Source organism: Anomaloglossus baeobatrachus, chromosome 9, assembly GCF_048569485.1.
Source record: "Anomaloglossus baeobatrachus isolate aAnoBae1 chromosome 9, aAnoBae1.hap1, whole genome shotgun sequence".
Classification (NCBI taxonomy): domain Eukaryota; kingdom Metazoa; phylum Chordata; class Amphibia; order Anura; family Aromobatidae; genus Anomaloglossus; species Anomaloglossus baeobatrachus.
This window is the reverse complement of record NC_134361.1, coordinates 175365733-175384774: the sequence shown is the minus strand read 5'-3', so window position 1 is coordinate 175384774 and position 19042 is coordinate 175365733. Positions and strand designations below refer to the sequence as shown.

The window sequence follows — 19042 nt, the reverse complement described above, 5'->3', positions numbered from 1 at the left end:
CCATCCAGGAGCGATTTGGTGATGAATAAGGCAAAAGTGATAACTAAGTAGCTTGATGAACAAATCAGTTTTAATTTTGGGTCCATGGCCTGCAAATTCCCCAGATCTCAATCCAATTGAGAACCTGTGGTCAAGCTTAAAAAACCGGGGTGGACAAACAAAAATAGAAATTGTGATAAACTCTAAGGAGAAGAATGGGTATCAGTCAGGATTTGGAACACAAGCTCGTATCCAGCTGCCAGGGAAACGGAAATGTCGTGAGAAATAAGGGTCAACTCTATGCAAAGATTCAGTATTTACAAACTTGATCTATTTGAAATAAAAGTTTAAAAACTTATGAAGTGCTGATAACTGTACTCCAGTAACCATAAAAACATCTGTCTATATACTATGTATTACAGGTTCTCCTCCTGCACTTGTTCTTTCAGCCTTCCTCCAGCCAGACTGCACAGTTCTGTTGATTTCTGCAGCTCCGTAAAGTTCGGCTCTTCAAGAAATATAATCATATGGTATATACCCTTCAATGTCACCACTAATCTTGATCTGACAATCCATCTGTTTCATCCATAGGTTTGGTCTGCTTCCTTAATGCAATAGCCCATCAATTCATTGATCCTAATTCACACCTGTCTATTTCTCTCCATTTTAATATGTGTCAGCCACCCTTGCTGTGTAGCAAGCAATGCTGTCTCTTAATTTATCCCCTGCTATTCTCTGAACGGTTTCCTTGTGACTCCTCTCATGCTCACATCTGGTCTATTTCATGTCCAATTAAAGAAGTATAATTTTGGAGACACAGGTCTGTGATGACCAAGGCCTATGCTACTCCCAAAAGTGCGGGTCTATAAGCGCACAACAGAAATATACCACAAATGTCCCATAAGTGACCAGAAAGTAAGAGCTACGACTGCCGATTGTATCTACAACTTTACTTTCCCACTAAAGGCCCCGTCACACGCAGCAACATCGCTAGCGATATCACTAGCGATGCCACCCGCCCCCGTCGTTTGTGCGTCACGGGCGATTTGCTGCCCGTGGCGCACAATATCGTTCGGACCCGTCACACGGACTTACCTGCCTAGCAACGTCGCTGTAGCCGGCGAACCACCTCCTTTCTAAGGGGGCGGTTCATGCAGCGTCACAGCGGCGTCACTAAGAAGAGGGGCGGAGATGAGCGGCCGAAACATCCCGCCCACCTCCTTCCTTCCTCATTGCCGGCGACCGCAGGTAAGCTGTAGTTTGTTGTTCCTGAGGTGTCACACGTAGCGATGTGTGCTGCCTTGGGAACGTCGAACAACCTGCGACCTCAACAATCAACGATTTTTTGAAAATGAACGACGTGTCAACGATCAACAATAAGGTGAGTATTTTTGATTGTTAACAGACGCTCGGAGATGTTACACGCAACGACGTCGCTAACGATGCTGGATGTGCATCACGGAATTTGTGACCCCGGCGATATATCGTTAGAGACGTCGTTGCGTGTATCGGGGCCTTAATACTTTGACCATGCTTACTTATGCCCTAACAGATATTGCTCCGCTAATCATTACCCCCCTCCGCTATCTTCTCTATGTCTTAGCTTCCCTATTACCTCCCCCCCACCTGACCTCATCTGCTGACCTGCTCCTCAATCTCACATCCCTCCTGCAAAAGCACAAAACAAGCAGAGCATTCTCCTTCTTCCACCTAATTGCTCTCTCTTCAGCTGGTGACATATTTCCCAATCCTGGACCACCACAGCTGATACCCCCATTATTTCTCTCTCTCCTATCACCCACTAGAATCTAGTACAATCTCTAAAATATAAAACCCATTCCTTTGACCCCTACTGTCACACCCTCTCTTCTTCTTTGTCCTTCAAACTGCACATCCAAGCTCTCACCACCACCTGCTGCCTCCAACTCTAAAATATTTCCAGAATCTGTCATTTCCTCAAACTTCAATCTAGTGCATGCCCTCATCATCTCCCACCTCGACTACGACAATATTCTCTTCTGTGGCTTTCCTGATAAAACTCATGCACCTCTCCAGTCCGTCCTTAACTCTGCTGCCCGACTAATCCACCTCTCTCCTCATTACTCTTCCACCTCTCCCCTCTGCAAATCCCTTCATTGACTCCCAATTCCCCAACATATCCAATTCAATCTACTAACATTGACCTACAAAGCCATCCATAATCTGCCTTCCCTATCTATATCTGAACTAATCTCTGATATCTTCTAAAGCTGGGTTTACACGCTGCAACATCGCAAAGGACATCGCTGTAACGTCACCGGTTTGGTGACGCAATAGCAATCTCCATAAGTCTCTGCTAAGTCTCTGGTGAGCGTTCAACCCGGCAAACCTGGCCAACAACTTACCAGCGATCCGGACCTGCAGAGCGACCTAGCTGGTTGTTGGGGACGTTGATAAGCAGCCTTTTGAAAGGGAAGTTGCTAACAAAGTCGCTGAAAAGGATTCACACACTGAAACTTCATGCTGCACAGCGGGAAACAAAGGACCTAGGAATGGTCCTGAATGACTTGTAGTGCTCAGCAACTTCCAGCAACTTCACAGCAGGGGCCAGGTCGCTGATAGGTTTCACACACTGCAACATCGCAAACAACATCGCTATTGCGTCACAAAACCGGTGACGTTACAGCGATGTCGTTTGAGATGTTGCAGTGTGTAAACCCAGCTTAACACGTAATCTCCGGTCCTCCTAAGTACTCCTTTTCTCCTCCACACTTGTACAATCCTCACCCAATCAGCTGCATGACTTCTCAGAGTATCCGGGCCCCATCCTATGAAATTCTGTGCCACAACACGTCTGATTATCCACATTTGGAACTTTAAGACGGAACTTGAAAACCCATCTCTTCAGAAAGGCTTACAGCCTGCAACAACCCCGCTGCCGCCTCACCACCACCGGAGCTACTGCCTCACCATCACTGGAGATGCTGAAACCTTCCAACCTACCCTTTCCTTCCCCATTATCCTGTAGAGGGTAAGCCTGCAAGGGCCAAGCCCTCTCTCCTCTGTTCCGGTCTGTCACTAATAGTTTGCTCATTGTAACTTATATTTGGGTTTTGAACGTAATCCCCTCTCATATACATGGAATTAATGGTGATCAAAAAATAAATAATGATAAAAATAATCACAAAACATGTCCCTCGGCCATCTGAAAAACTGCTTTCCCAGTTGCAGAGTTTTTCCATCGAGAGAGGCTGATGGACAGGTCTAGTCACATGCTCCTCTAGCACCAGCTTTTTTTCGACAGTAGAGCTGTGCAAACTTTGAGGAAGGCTGAACTAACAAGGACAGAAGAAGACCCTGGACTACTTATATATCAGTGGCACTAAATCATGTCACTAACACATTTGTTGAAAGTAAAGAAAAAATGAACAAACCCTTTAAAAAGGAGATTGCTTGCAATAGGTTTGTTTTTCCTTCCTCCAGATCAGTAGAAGACAACAAATTTCTGACGTGTACCCTCCCCTTGTTCTCTACCCTCTCCCGTCTCTCACAAGCTTTGTCAGCTGTTTTCTCCCAACATTTTTACCTCATCTATAAGCTAATTTGTTCTGGGGCTGAAATGAATCATCCTCATATGCTCAAAATAAGAAATACATATTATTTTTGTGATCTTGAATCATAGACCTAGGTCAAGTTTGTTGAATAAAAGCTGGAAACCATGAACCTAAGACATAGAAAAAAAATTGTATAATATATATATATATATATATATATATATATATATATATAAATATACATATATATATAAATATATATATATATATATATATAAATATATATATATATATATATATATATATATATATATAAAAATATATATACAGTCATATGAAAAAGTTTGGGCACCCCTATTAATGTTAACCTTTTTTCTTTATAACAATTTGGGTTCTTGCACCAGCTATTTCAGTTTCATATATCTAATAACTGATGGACTGAGTAATATTTCTGGATTGAAATGAGGTTTATTGTACTAACAGAAAATGTGCAATCCGCATTTAAACAAAATTTGACCGGTGCAAAAGTATGGGCACCTCAACATAAAAGTGACATTAATATTTTGTAGATCCTCCTTTTGCAAAAATAATAGCGTCTAGTCGCTTCCTGTAGCTTTTAATGAGTTCCTGGATCCTGGATGAAGGTATATTTGACCATTCCTGTTTACAAAACCATTCCAGTTCAGTTAAGTTTGATGGTCGCCGAGCATGGACAGCACGCTTCAAATCATCCCACAGATGTTCAATGATATTCAGGTCTGGGGACTGGGATGGCCATTCCAGAACATTGCAATTGTTCCTCTGCATGAATGCCTGAGTAGATTTGGAGCGGTGTTTTGGATCATTGTCTTGCTGAAATATCCATCCCCTGCGTAACTTCAACTTCGTCACTGATTCTTGCACATTATTGTCAAGAATCTGCTGATACTGAGTTGAATCCATGCGACCCTCAACTTTAACAAGATTCCCGGTGCCGGCATTGGCTACACAGCCCCAAAACATGATGGAACCTCCACCAAATTTTACTGTGGTAGCAAGTGCTTTTCTTGGAATGCCGTGTTTTTTTTGCCTCCATGCATAACGCCTTTATGTACGACCAAACAACTCAATCTTTGTTTCATCAGTCCACAGGACCTTCTTCCAAAATGTAACTGGCTTGTCCAAATGTGCTTTTGCATACCTCAGGAGACTCTGTTTGTGGCGTGTTTGCAGAAACGGCTTCTTTCACATCACTCTCCCATATAGCTTCTCCTTGTGCAAAGTGCGCTGTATTGTTGACCGCTGCACATTGACACCATCTGCAGCAAGATGATGCTGCAGGTATTTGGAGGTGCTCTGTGGATTGTCCTTGACTGTTCTCACCATTCTTCTTCTCTGCCTTTCTGATATTTTTCTTGGCCTGTCACTTCTGGGCTTAACAAGAACTGTACCTGTGTTCTTCCATTTCCTTACTATGTTCCTCACAGTGGAAACTGACAGTTTAAATCTCTGAGACAACTTTTTGTATCCTTCCCCTGAACAACTATGTTGAATAATCTTTGTTTTCAGATCATTTGAGAGTTGTTTTGAGGAGCCCATGATGCCACTCTTCATAGGAGATTCAAATAGGAGAACAACTTGCAAGTGGCCACCTTAAATACCTTTTCTCATGATTGGATACACCTGCCTATGAAGTTCAAAGCTCAATGAGGTTACAAAACCAATTTAGTGGTTTAGTAAGTCAGTAAAAAGTAGTTAGGAGTGTTCAAATCAAGAAATTGATAAGGGTGCCCATACTTTTGCACCGGTCAAATTTTGTTTAAATGCGGATTGCACATTTTCTGTTAGTACAATAAACCTCATTTCAATCCAGAAATATTACTCAGTCCATCAGTTATTAGATATATGAAACTGAAATAGCTGTTGCAAAAACCCAAATTGTTATAAAGAAAAAAGGTTAACATTAATAGGGGTGCCCAAACTTTATCATATGACTGTATATACACCATATTTTTTTGTGTTATAAGACGCAATGGATTATAAGACGCACTTCAAATTTAGCGAAAAAAAAAGGTAAAAAAAAAAATTAGGTGCGACTTCTAATCCGGTGGTGTCTTACCGGGGCGAGCAGCAGTGGTGGTAGAGCCGGGTCACAGGAGGCAGGGTTGGTCATGGAGTACGTTGATAAAGCAAGTGGTGCGGCGGGTGTCCCGGATACTCTGTTGGTGGTGCAGGCTTCAAGGAAATGGCGCCCAGAGTCGGCGTGTGCACAGGTTGAGCTATCGGCTCTATGACGAGCCAAGATCTTATCTGTGCACACCCCACCTCGAGGTGCCATTTTCCTTAAGTCTACTGCTGGGAGATCAATAGGCTGGAGGCGGCATGTGCGTAGATGAGATCTTGAGCTGAGAGCTCCATCTGCGCACGCGCTGACCTCAGGCGCCATTATTTGAAGCTCGCACCACCGACAGAGCATCTCACCCACTACATCGCCTGCAGCTTCGCCCTACTCCATTCAGCCAGCACAGCGTCCGCAGCCAGCACAGCGCCCATTCTCCATCTCCCATTAAGCTACATTCGGATTATAAGGCTCACCTCACATTTTTCTCCCAAATTTTTGGCAGGAAAAGTGTGTCTTGTAAGACTGATTTTACACATCCGTTTTTCGCCGTCAGGCACGATCCGGCGAAAAAACGGATCTGTCGTATTAGTTTTTTCAATGCATTTCTTCCGTTTTTTTGACGGATCCGTTGGGATACTGAGCATGCTCTGTCCAAAAAAAACGGATCCGTCATTGGATTCCGTCATATGCCGGATGACGACGGATCCAGCACCCATAGGCTTCCATTATATATGCCGGACGGCGCCAGATCCAGCGTGGTCCGGTTTATTGACGGAGATAAAAAATGCTGCATGCTGCGTCCTTTCCGGCAGCCGGACGAAGAAATTTTGCTAGGTCCAGCGGACGTCGCATGCAACGCAAGGCCATCCGGCACAATCCGGCTCTAATACAAGTCAATGGAGAATAAAACGGATCCGGCGCCGGATCCGTTTTATCTGCATTTTGACGGATTGTGCCTGACGGCAAAAACCGGTTGTGTGAAAGCAGCCTAATCCGAAACATACAGTATATATATATATATATATATATATATATATATATATATATATATATATATTGGTGTGAAAAAGTGTTTCAACCCTGCCCGATTTCTTATTCTTTTGCATGTTTGTCACCCTTAAATGTTTCAGATTACTAAACAAATGTAAAAATTAGACAAAGATAACACAAGTAAACACAAAATGCAGTTTATAAATGAAGGTCTTTATTATTAAGGGAAAAACTGAACCAAATCTACAGGCCCCTGTGTAAAAACATGATTGCCCTCTAAACCTAATAACTGATTGGGCCACCCTAAGGCTGGGTTCACACATAGCGACAGCGACAACGACATCGCTGTTACGTCACCATTTTCTGTGACGCAACAGCGACCTTGTAAGTCGCTGTTATGATCGCTGCTTAGCTGTCAAACACAGCAGACGCAGTAGCGATCATAACGACATGCGTCGCTGTGGAAGCGATGCTGCGCTTGGTAACTAAGGTAAATATCGGGTAACCAACCAAAGTGCTTCTCTGGTTACCCGATATTTACCTTGGTTACAAGCGCACACCGCTTAGCGCTGGCTCCCTGCACTCATAGCCACAGTACACATCGGGTTAATAAGCAAACCTTTTCTTATTTCCCGATGTGTAGTCTGGCTATGTGTACAGGGAGCAGGAGCCGGCACTGGCAGCATGAGAGCGGCGGACGCTGAAACTAAAGTAAATATCGGGTAACCAAGGAAAGGGCTTCTTGGTTACCCGATGTTTACCGTGGTTACAGCTTACCGCAGCTGCCAGACGCCGGCTCCTGCTCCCTGCTCGCTTCAGTTCGTCGCTCTCTCGCTGTCACACACAGCGATGTGTGCTTCACAGCGGGAGAGCAATGAGCAAAAAATGAAGCTGGACATTCAGCAATGAGTGGCGACCTCACAGCAGAGGCCGGGTCGCTGCTGAATGTCACACACAACGACAGCGACGGGACGTCGCTGCTACGTCACAGAAACTGGTGACGTAACAGCGATGTCGTTGTCGCTATGTGAGAACCCAGCTTTAGCAGCAACAACTGCAATCAAGCATCTGCGATAACTGGCAATGAGTTTTTACAATGCTCTTGAGGAATTTTGGCCACTTATCTTTGCAGAATTGATATAATTCAGCCACATTGGAGGGTTTCCGAGCATAATGTCATGCCACAGCACCTCAATCGGATTAACGTCAGGACTTTGACTAGGCTACTCCAAAGTATTCATTTTGTTTTTCTAAAGCCATTCAGAGGTGGACTTGCTGGGGTTTTGGATTATCCTTGGCTGTGGTCCAAGGATGCACATTCATCTGAAAAAAGCACTAACGTCAGCAGTCCGCCTTCCTCCCTGGCTCTGGATACTGTTATACCTCTGGTTTATGATGCCCTGGGGACTGCACAATGCAGCCTCTGGGGTCCGCATGGGTCCCGTGTGCTCGAGACCCCTGGTTTAAGCGATCTATCTGCAACTATGCAAACAATACTGTGAACAATGTATTAATATGGCAAGAACTGAGGTTAGTTTTTAATCTAGGCGAGAAAAATAAGAACTGTGCGTCCGTCATCATCTCTGACTTGTTACCACGTTCCACTTGTACAGATTTTCTCCCATGACCTCGCTGGATGTTTCTTGACTGGATCAACGCTGCGGGGATTTCATGGTCATGTTAAAAGTATTCTACAATCACAGCCTTGTTATGTATAGAAATGTGTTGACTGTTGTCAAGTTGTGGAACACAAATAGTTACTTTATTGGTGCATTTATTGGACTATTATTTTGTAGATAATTTTTATTTGTAAACAAAGATAAAGAACACGGCGACACAATGTGAGTGAATTACACTGTAGTGTTAGGGTGAACTCTTACAAAGTTACACAAGTTGCCTACTGCCTGATTGTAATTGGTGTGGATCGAGTGCATGCTTGAAAAATGAGATCAGACACAGTCGGATACTCATCTTTCCTCGACCAAGGTCGGCCCAGACTCTGCTTTATTTCAACTGAAGCATGCCCTGATATAACCTTGGAAAGGGGCGTGTCCAGATGTGTTCATTGGTCAGGGAGTTGAACAATGTGTTAGTCCATGAGCTGATTGGTGGGCGTTATCGTAGGCGGGTCTATGTCATCTGGGGCCATCTTGGGTTCCTCTGATGGGTGGGTATTTGATGTCATCTGGGGCCATCTTGGGTTCCTCTGAAGACTGACTGGCTTATATATAGAGAATTGATTTTATTGAACACACTTTTCACAGTGCTCTATGTCCAGAGGTTAATTGGTTAATTAAGTGTCGCGGGCGGGGGGGACGCCGTCGCTGCTGCGCTCTCGCTAACGCTCTGGTCCGGCGCTGCTGCTGCTCGGTGGCTCGAGCGGTGGGCCAGATCCAGGGACTCGAGCGGCGCTCCTCGCCCGTGAGTGAAAGGGGTGGTTGGTTTGGGGAATTTAGTCCGTGACGCCACCCACGGGTCATGGTGAAGATAGGCACCACTGCTGCTGATGACGGGGATCCCAGGAGCGATGGTAAGGAGCAGCTGGGATGTTGTTTTCACCCTCCGTGGGTAGGGGTCGGTGGTCCCGGGGCCGGATGATGTGACGAGGAGGCAGGGTTGGCGAGGTGCAGGGTTGCAGGGACAGCGCGGCGCGGTGCCGGATGGCACGGGTGTACTCACTCAGCAAGAAAGGTACAAAGTCCTCGGTAAACCAAACGGCTGGATGGACGGGTCCCGCAGCCGGCTGCAGTGCTTCTCCCCGGATAGGTGATGGCGGCTGTCTTTCCCTGCACCTTGACGTTCTCCTTCTGACTACTATGGATTCCCAACGATAGTCCACTCCCCGGTGTATGGGTACCGGAGGAGCCTGTTTGCCCGCAGGCGCTGGCCCTTGGGTCTCTAGCCTTAGGCGGTAGCTGTATACCCTCACGGTGTGGGCGGTTGCCTTCAATCGTGACTTTTGCTGTTGTGAAACCCCTGGGGTTCCAGTCACATTCGGATCTGACTATTGTCGGCGGCTCCAAGCCTGGTCGGGGTCCGATGGCCCTGCCTGTGTGTGCTGGCTTCACTTCGCTCCCCGGTCGGTACTGGCGGGCCACCACCCGACCCCGGTCCTACGGTTCCGCGTTGCTCCACCACTCCTGCAGACGGCCACCACCGTCTGCCAACCTTGCTGTCAGTGCCTGGGCCACAAACCCAGACACCCAAGTGTTCACTCCTCTCACTTCAAACTCCAAACTCTATCTGTCACTTTTCCCGCCTCCAGGCCTGTGAACTCCTCGGTGGGTGGGGCCAACCGCTTGGCTCCGCCCCACCTGGTGTGGACATCAGACACTGGAGGGAGGCAACAAGGGTTTTTGTTTGGCTGGTGTCCCTGACTAATGGGGGTGGGGGTGTTTGTATGTTATCTGTGACGACCTGGCTAGGCCAGGGCGCCACATAAGTATTTCATCTTATGGCTCTCCTCAACAGTAGAATACAGTAACACTGGCTATCATGGGTCCATGTGTAATCCAAGGCGCACATGGGCAGCACACGGACTGATTCTACGCTCATCAGAATGAGCCCTAAGGTTTTGACCTGAGATATCCAAATTCTTGCTATGTTTACATGCACTATTACTAATATCAGAGGTCTGTCCTACCCCTCAAAATCAAGGGTTTGGACATTTTGCATCAGCCCAGTCCAGAGATATGTTCTTAGAACTGCTTTTATTGAAAAATGCAGCAATGTGCTCCATGTAAAAGCCCAGATCTTAATTCTTCAAAGCTGAAAATGTATTTCATAATGACTGATGTTGAAAAGCAGCAGCAAATGTCATACTTAAGTGTAAAAAATATAAATGTTCACTATATGGTAAAACTTTATTTTTTACATATATATATATATATAGTTAGGTCCAGAAATATTTGGACAGTGACACAAGTTTTGTTATTTTAGCTGTTTACAAAAACATGTTCAGAAATACAATTATATATATAATATGGGCTGAAAGTGCACACTCCCAGCTGCAATATGAGAGTTTTCACATCCAAATCGGAGAAAGGGTTTAGGAATCATAGCTCTGTAATGCATAGCCTCCTCTTTTTCAAGGGACCAAAAGTAATTGGACAAGGGACTCTAAGGGCTGCAATTAACTCTGAAGGCGTCTCCCTTGTTAACCTGTAATCAATGAAGTAGTTAAAAGGTCTGGGGTTGATTACAGGTGTGTGGTTTTGCATTTAGAAGCTGTTGCTGTGACCAGACAACATGCAGTGTAAGGAACTCTCAATTGAGGTGAAGCAGAACATCCTGAGGCTGAAAAAAAATAAAAAATCCATCAGAGAGATAGCAGACATGCTTGGAGTAGCAAAATCAACAGTCGGGTACATTCTGAGAAAAAAGGAATTGACTGGTGAGCTTGGGAACTCAAAAAGGCCTGGGCGTCCACGGATGACAACAGTGGTGGATGATCGCCGCATACTTTCTTTGGTGAAGAAGAACCCGTTCACAACATCAACTGAAGTCCAGAACACTCTCAGTGAAGTAGGTGTAATCTGTCTCTAAGTCAACAGTAAAGAGAAGACTCCATGAAAGTAAATACAAAGGGTTCACATCTAGATGCAAACCATTCATCAATTCCAAAAATAGACAAGCCAGAGTTAAATTTGCTGAAAAACACCTCATGAAGCCAGCTCAGTTCTGGAAAAGTATTCTATGGACAGATGAGACCAAGATCAACCTGTACCAGAATGATGAGAAGAAAAAAGTTTGGAGAAGAAAGGGAACGGCACATGATCCAAGGCACACCACATCCTCTGTAAAACATGGTGGAGGCAACGTGATGGCATGGGCATGCATGGCTTTCAATGGCACTGGGTCACTTGTGTTTATTGATGACATAACAGCAGACAAGAGTAGCCGGATGAATTCTGAAGTGTACCGGGATTTACTTTCAGCCCAGATTCAGCCAAATGCCGCAAAGTTGATCGGACGGCGCTTCATAGTACAGATGGACAATGACCCCAAGCATACAGCCAAAGGTACGCAGGAGTTCATGAGTGCAAAAAAGCGGAACATTCTGCAATGCCCAAGTCAATCACCAGATCTTAACCCAATTGAGCATGCATTTCACTTGCTCAAATCCAGACTTAAGACGGAAAGACCCACCAACAAGCAAGACCTGAAGGCTGCGGCTGTAAAGGCCTGGCAAAGCATTAAGAAGGAGGAAACCCAGCGTTTGGTGATGTCCATGGGTTCCAGACTTAAGGCAGTGATTGCCTCCAAAGGATTCGCAACAAAATATTGAAAATAAAAAATTTTTTTGGGGGTTTGGTTTATTTGTCCAATTACTTTTGACCTCCTAAAATGTGGAGTGTTTGTAAAGAAATGTGTACAATTCCTACAATTTCTATCAGATATTTTTGTTCAAACCGTCAAATTAAACGTTACAATCTGCACTTGAATTCTGTTGTAGAGATTTCATTTCATATCCAATGTGGTGGCATGCAGAGTCCAACTTGCGAAAATTGTGTCACTGTCCAAATATTTCTGGACCTAACTGTATATATATATATAGATATATATATATATATATATATACTAGAAGGTGGCCCGATTCTACGCATCGGGTATTCTAGAATTTACGTATTGTGTAGTTAATGTATGATTTTTGTTATATATATGTTTAATCTCTTTTTTTATTGAAAAATTATATATATAGATGTTGTTGTGTGTAGTTGCCAAGTGTTTGTGTAGGAGCTGTACATGTTCTGGGTGTTGTCTGGGTGTGGCGGGGGGTGTGAGCGGTGTTGTTTGTGTGTTGTGTTGTGTGTGTTGCGTTGTTTGTGGAGCGCTGTGTGTCTGCAGTGTTGTCTGTGTGCGTGTGTGTGTTTTGGGGGGAGGTATGTTTTGTGCAATGTGTGCGTTGTGCGGTATGTGCGTATATTTGTGTGTGCCGCGGTGTTTGTGTGTTGGCTGTTGTGTGTGTGCGGCGTTGTCTGTGTGTGTGTGGGTGTCTGTGTAGGCCGGTGTTTGTGGTTCCCAGTGTGTGTGTGTGTGGTGTGTTGTGCGGTGCGTGTGTGGCGGTGTGTGTGTGTTTTGGGGGGAGGTGTGCACCCGCCATCGTGCTCCATCCCCCATGCTGCGCACCCCCCATCATGCTCCATCCCCCATGCTGCGCACTCCCCATCGTGCTCCATCCCCCATGCTGCGCACTTCCCATCGTGCTCCATCCCCCATGCTGCGCACTCCTCATCGTGCTCCATCCGCCATGCTGCGCACCCCCCATCGTGCTCCATCCCCCATTCTGCGCACCCCCCATCGTGCTCCATCCCCCATTCTGCGCACCCCCCATCGTGCTCCATCCCCCATGCTGCGCACCCCCCATCGTGCTCCATCCCCCATTCTGCGCACCCCCAATCATGCTCCATCCCCCATTCTGCGCACCCCCCATCGTGCTCCATCCCCCATGCTGCACACTCCCCATCGTGCTCCAGCCCTCATGCTGCGCACCCCCATCGTGCTCCATCCCCCATCGTGCTCCATCCCCCATGCTGCGCACCCCCCATCATGCTCCAGCGGCCAATCCATGCGGGGGGTGGGGCCAGGCCGAGGCGAGCGGCCAATCCGTGGGGGTGGGCGGGGCCTGGCCGAGCCCGGCGGCCAATCCGAAAGTTGTCACTGTAAGGACACAATTTTGGAGCAAGACAGACAGACAGACAGACAGAATAAGGCAATTATATATATAGATATTTAAGTGGTGGGGAAAAAATGGTAAATCTGTAAAAAAAAAAATATTTTGCTTGTGTCACCATTTTTCGTGACCTGAAGTGTTCTCAATTTCGGAATCTGGGGCTGAGTGATGGCTTATTTTTTACGTCCTATGCTGACGTTTTCACTGATACCATTTTGGCGCAGATGGGATATTCTGATCGTATGGAGGATAATATACAGAAGCCTGAAGTGTCTGGATATGAATCAGCTCAGCCTGTTTCCTCTCCCTGCTCCTCACATATAGTATTAGTCTGCCTTGTCACATGAGGACACCATAGTAAGCCTGCAAGATAGCTTTTTTTTTTTTTTTTTTAGAGTGAATGAAGAACTGGTTTAAAATTGGGGAAGGAAGCAGATTGATCTGATAAAATATACTCACCTGTAATACTGCTGCATGCAAAGATTGGTGAAAGTACAGTTCCCACTTGAGGAGGATCTGTCATTTTCTCAAAAAATAGAATTAAATACCTTGTAAAACTCTCTGAGCTCCCCCGATTCTGAGGCCCTTTTCCGTTTTGCTCTACATCGCTCCGTTGCAGATATATTAAAATTAGAAAACTCTGAACACACGCCCAGTTGGCTGTCTGGGAGGGAGGGGCAATAGTGCACACCAGAGAGAAGACTCTGAAGACACACCCAGTTGGTGCATCTGGGAGGGGCAATAGTGCAAAATCCCAAGGAAGACTGAAGACACACCCAGTTGGATGCATCTTAGTGGGGCAATAGTGCACACCCCAGAAAAGATTCTGACACACGCCCAGTTGGATGTGTCTGGGAGGGGCAATAGTGGACACCTCAGGCACGACTCTGAAGACACGCCCAGTTGGATGCATCTGGGAGGGAGAGGCAATCGTGCAAAATCCCAAGGAAGACTCTGTAGACACACCCAGTTGGATGCATCTGGGAGGGAGATGCAATATTCCACACCCAAGGAAGACTCTGAAGACACGCCCAGTTGGATGCATCTAGGAGAGAGGGGCAATATTCCACACCCAGAGAAGACTCTGAAGACACGCCCAGTTGGATGCATCTAGGAGGGAGGGGCAATATTCCACACCCAGGGAGGACTCTGAAGACACGCCCAGTTGGATGCATCTGGGAGGGAGAGGCAATATTCCACACCCAGGGAAGACTCTGAAGACACGCCCAGTTGGATGCATCTGGGAGGGAGAGGCAATATTCCACACCCAGGGAGGACTCTGAAGACACGCCCAGTTGGATGCATCTGGGAGGGAGAGGCAATATTCCACACCCAGGGAAGACTCTGAAGACACGTCCAGTTGGATGCATCTAGGAGAGAGGGGCAATATTGCACACCCAGGGAAGACTCTGAAGACACGCCCAGTTGGATGCATCTAGGAGGGAGGGGCAATATTGCACACCCAGGGAAGACTCTGAAGACACGCCCAGTTGGATGCATCTAGGAGGGAGGGGCAATATTGCACACCCAGGGAAGACTCTGAAGACACGCCCAATTGGATGCATCTAGGAGAGAGGGGCAATATTGCACACCCAGGGAAGACTCTGAAGACACGCCCAGTTGCACAACAAGCAGAGATTTCACATACTGCGCTCCAGAGAAAAGAAATGTGAATATCTCTGCAATGGAGCGATGCAGAGCAAAACAGATAACAGCGGCAGAATCAGGAGCGCTCAGGGATATTTACACCCGACATGTTCATTCCCAGATCTTATACTAAACTGATAGTGGACACAAATGGCAGAGGTCCTCTCACCTCATGGGGGCACCAATGATATGACCTGTCTAAATTACAACGTGGCGTCTCAGAAGCTAAGTGTCCAGGATGCTGTAATATTATAAGTATGTGGCTAATACTAGAAGAAACAATAAAAACCCTGCGAATTAGCAGAGACCATCTTCTCAAGAACTTGTTGGTGCAACCCGAGCTGTGAGAGAACAGGGCGGGCGCTAGGACCCGGCGCGGAGGCAGACACACCTGCTGCTGCAGATCAGCGAGTACTCGGGACCGGCGGAGAGCGCGGCCGGAGCACCGGGGACATGAGCCGGCCGGGGACCGCCTGCAGCGTGCTGACCGAGCGGCCGTGTGCGGAGTGACGGGGGCGCCCAGCATGGAGAGCCTCCCCGAGCCCCCGCACAGCCCGCAGCCCCCGGAGCTCGGCGCCTACGTGTCTGAGCGCTCCCGGCCGCCGCTCAGCATCCTCACCTCCACCCTGCTGTTCTGCGCCGAGACCGTGGCCGCCTGCGTGGTGATCGCGGAGTACAGCAGCTCGGAGGACGCGGTGTGGATGGCGCTGACCATCGTCTTCATGCTGGTGCCCTCCATCATGGTGCAGCTCACCCTCACCTTCATCCACCGGGACCTGGGACGCGACCGGCCGCTCGTGCTGCTCCTGCACCTGCTGCAGCTGGGGCCGCTCATCAGGTGGGTGCGGGGTCGGGGAGTGCCCACTGCCGGGGGGGACCCGGGGAGTGCCCACTGCTGGGGGGGACCCGGGGAGTGCCCACTGCTGGGGGGGCCCGGGGAGTGCCCACTGCTGGGGGGACGTACACAGCGACTGCACGGGGCTGACATAAACAATCACAACAATGGAATCCAATGCAGTGATGTGGCATGGTAGGTATCGACTTTGGGCCACTGATCTCACACCACTACATTCAAAGGGATACCCCACATCAAAATTGGGCGCTCCTGCCTGGTTCAAATGGGTTCTGGGCATCAGAACTGCCATCTAAGTGGGCAAAGAGCCAATTTTCACAGTTGAATGAGTAACTGGTGTTTTTAAGGGGCTAAATGGCTGTTGGCCACTGATCTCACACCACCGACACACCGATAGTGGGCATACTGGCAGTATTGGGGAGTGGAAGTTAGTGGGCATCATTGGCTTAGTTGGCGGGCATAGTCCGGCATTGGTTGGTGTATCCATCACCTGCGTGCCGCAGCGGCCTCCTTGCCATAGACCGTGGGTGTACTTTCCTAGCGGTGTCCGGAGTGATAGGGTGTGGTGGGCGACTTAGTGAGTAGACATGACCGGTGCCTCCCGCATGATACGGCAGATCAACCGCTTATCGGGGCACACTCAGTGTCGGTCATTGGTAGCATAGTGGCAACAGGGTTTAGTCAGTCAGGGGAAAATGACCAGCCGAAGCGCACTGACTAACCAGGTAGAGAGCATGAAGGGAAATGCTGGGCCGCCAACGAAGGCCGGTCGTGGGCCACTAAATTCCAGTCTCGATACTGCAAGTATGCCCAGATAGTGATGCCACGCATCAAACTTGGGTCCCTCCTGTCTGGCCCAAATGGGTTCCGGGCACAACGCCATTTAGGCGTGTGGCAATGCTCTGAGAGCTGGCCCCGCCCACATCAAACTCTAGACAGAAGCTGCCAATCACAGAAGGGGCGGAGTCAGACTTCAACTCACTCACTAAGACTAATGATAAAGCTGCTGAAGCTAAATTAACATCAGAGGTAAACAAAAACACACTTTGTGATAAGAGACACAGGGCTGTAATCTGCATGTTAACCCTTGCAGCATGCTGTCTTCAGATTACACAGCAAAAACCTGCTGGCAGATTCCCTTTAAGGATGCAGTATCATAAAAAATGGCCTCTACTCTGCAGGCAGGAGGAGCGGATCACATGAATACACCTTGTTATATGAAGAGTTTCAGTGGGACGGGTAGTGGTGCAGCCAGTGACATAGGAGGATGTGTGACACCATGAAGGTGCAGTGTTAGGCAGCACTATTTATATCATACTGTTTTGGAGGGTGTATATCTCTGCAGTTTTTTGGCACTGACCATGAGAAAGTTTCCCAGATGTGGTGTGTACGGTGTCAGGTCTCCGGGTCCCTCTGGAATTTGGAAACGTGTTTGGCGTGGGACAGTATAGCAGCTGCAGTAGCGGTGTCGGTGTGCTCCGTGTGCCTCGTTGTAGCTGTCCAGATATATGGAGTAGCTCCCAGATTGGAGTGCAGCTGTCAGATGACAACACTTCATATCTAGAGCAAGGAACATGATTGTGTCGTATTGGGAAGTTTTCGTAAACTTTTATTTTTTTTTATTTTCCCTGTATTGTCAGACATCATGGATCCTATTATTGGAAGCTTTATTTCGGCAGAGTTCCCCCGTCGTTATTATATTGTGCTTGGACCACAGTCCTGGCCGGGTCATGGCTCTCAACAAATGATCATTCTCATACAGTCATGGCCGAAAGTATTGGCACCCTTGAAATTGTTCCAAAAAATTAAGTATTTCTCCAAGAAAATTATCACAATTACTGTACACACTTTGTTATACACTTGTTTATTTCCTTTGTGTGTATTCGAACAACACAAGAAAACAGAGGGAAAAAAGGGGCAAATTGGACAAAATTTCACACAAAAATGGTCCGGACAAAATTGTTGGCCCCCTCAATGTCATATTTGGTTGCACACCCTTTAGAATAATATTCTGCAGTGGATCACTTCCTATAACCATCCTCAAGCTTCTTACTCCTCTCACCTGGAATTTTGGAAACTGCTCCAGGTCTCTCATATTTGAAGACGCCTTCTCCCAACAGCAATTTTAAGATCTCTCCACAGGTGTCAATTGGATTTAGATCCAGACTCATTGCTGTCACTTCAGAGCTCTCCATCGCTTTGTTTCCATCCAATCCTGAGGGCTCCTCGAAGTATATTTGGGTCATTGTCCTGCTGGAAGACACATGACCTAGGATGCAAACTCAACTTTCTGACACTGGACACTACATTGCCACCCAAAATCCTTTGCTAATCTGCGATTTCATGATATCTTGCACACAGTCAAGGTCCCCAGTGCCAGATGCAACAAAAAAATCCCAAAAACAGCTTTAACCTGCAGCACATTTGACTGTAGGTACAGTGTTTTGGTTTTTTTTTTCTTTGTAGGCCTCATTCCGTGATCAAAAAGCGCTATTTTGTTCTTATCTGTTCACAAGACGCTTTCCCAGAAGGATTTTGGTTTACTCAAGTACATATTGACAATGCAATCTATTTTTTTATGTCTGTGTCAGCAGTGGGATCCTCCTGGGTCTCCTGCCATAGTGTTTCATTTCATTCGAATGTAAACAGTTCGCTCTGACACTGATGCCCCCTGAGCCTTTAGGAGGACCCATTCCAGAGGCAGCAAAACAAACACAAAATATCTTTGAACCTCCACCATATTTGACTGTAGGTGCTGTATTCTTTTCTTTGTAGGCCTTATTCAGTTTTTGATAAACAGTAAAATGATGTGCTTTACCAAAAAGCTCTTTCTTGGTTTTATCTGTCCGCAAGATGCTTTCCCCGAAGATTTTGGCTTATGCACATATTGGCAAACTGCAGTCTAGCTCTTTTATGGCTATGTCAGTAGTGAGGTCCTCCTGGGTCTCATCCATAGCATTTAATTTCATTCTAATGTGAACAGATAGTTTGCGCTGACACGGAGTCTGTAGGACAGCTTGGATTTCTTTGGAACTCGTTGGCAGATGCTTATCCGCCATCCGGACTATGCTGCCTTGTAAATGTGGGAAACTTACAAAATTGGCAGTGTATTAAATATTTATTTTCCCCACTTTAACTAGGTAACCATAGAAAAAGGACTAAAAACACTGAAGCACGTAGCTGTGAAAAACAAAATTTTTGTCAGGAGCAAAACTTTTCTTCATGACTATAGTGCAGCACAATTAATGCTCACTAAATAAACATTT

General features: G+C 46.7%; 1 protein-coding gene across 1 annotated transcript in view; it reads left to right on the top strand.

The window, feature by feature from the left end:
• The first annotated feature begins 15292 nt into the window (after positions 1-15292).
• The window catches only part of LOC142251358 (endoplasmic reticulum membrane adapter protein XK-like), a 28642-nt gene continuing 24892 nt past the window's right edge, over positions 15293-19042 (top strand). The window contains exon 1 of the mRNA XM_075324069.1: positions 15293-15761. Coding sequence (XP_075180184.1) covers positions 15448-15761 — 314 coding nt within the window. The 5' untranslated portion in view covers positions 15293-15447. The remainder of the gene's footprint in view (positions 15762-19042) is intronic.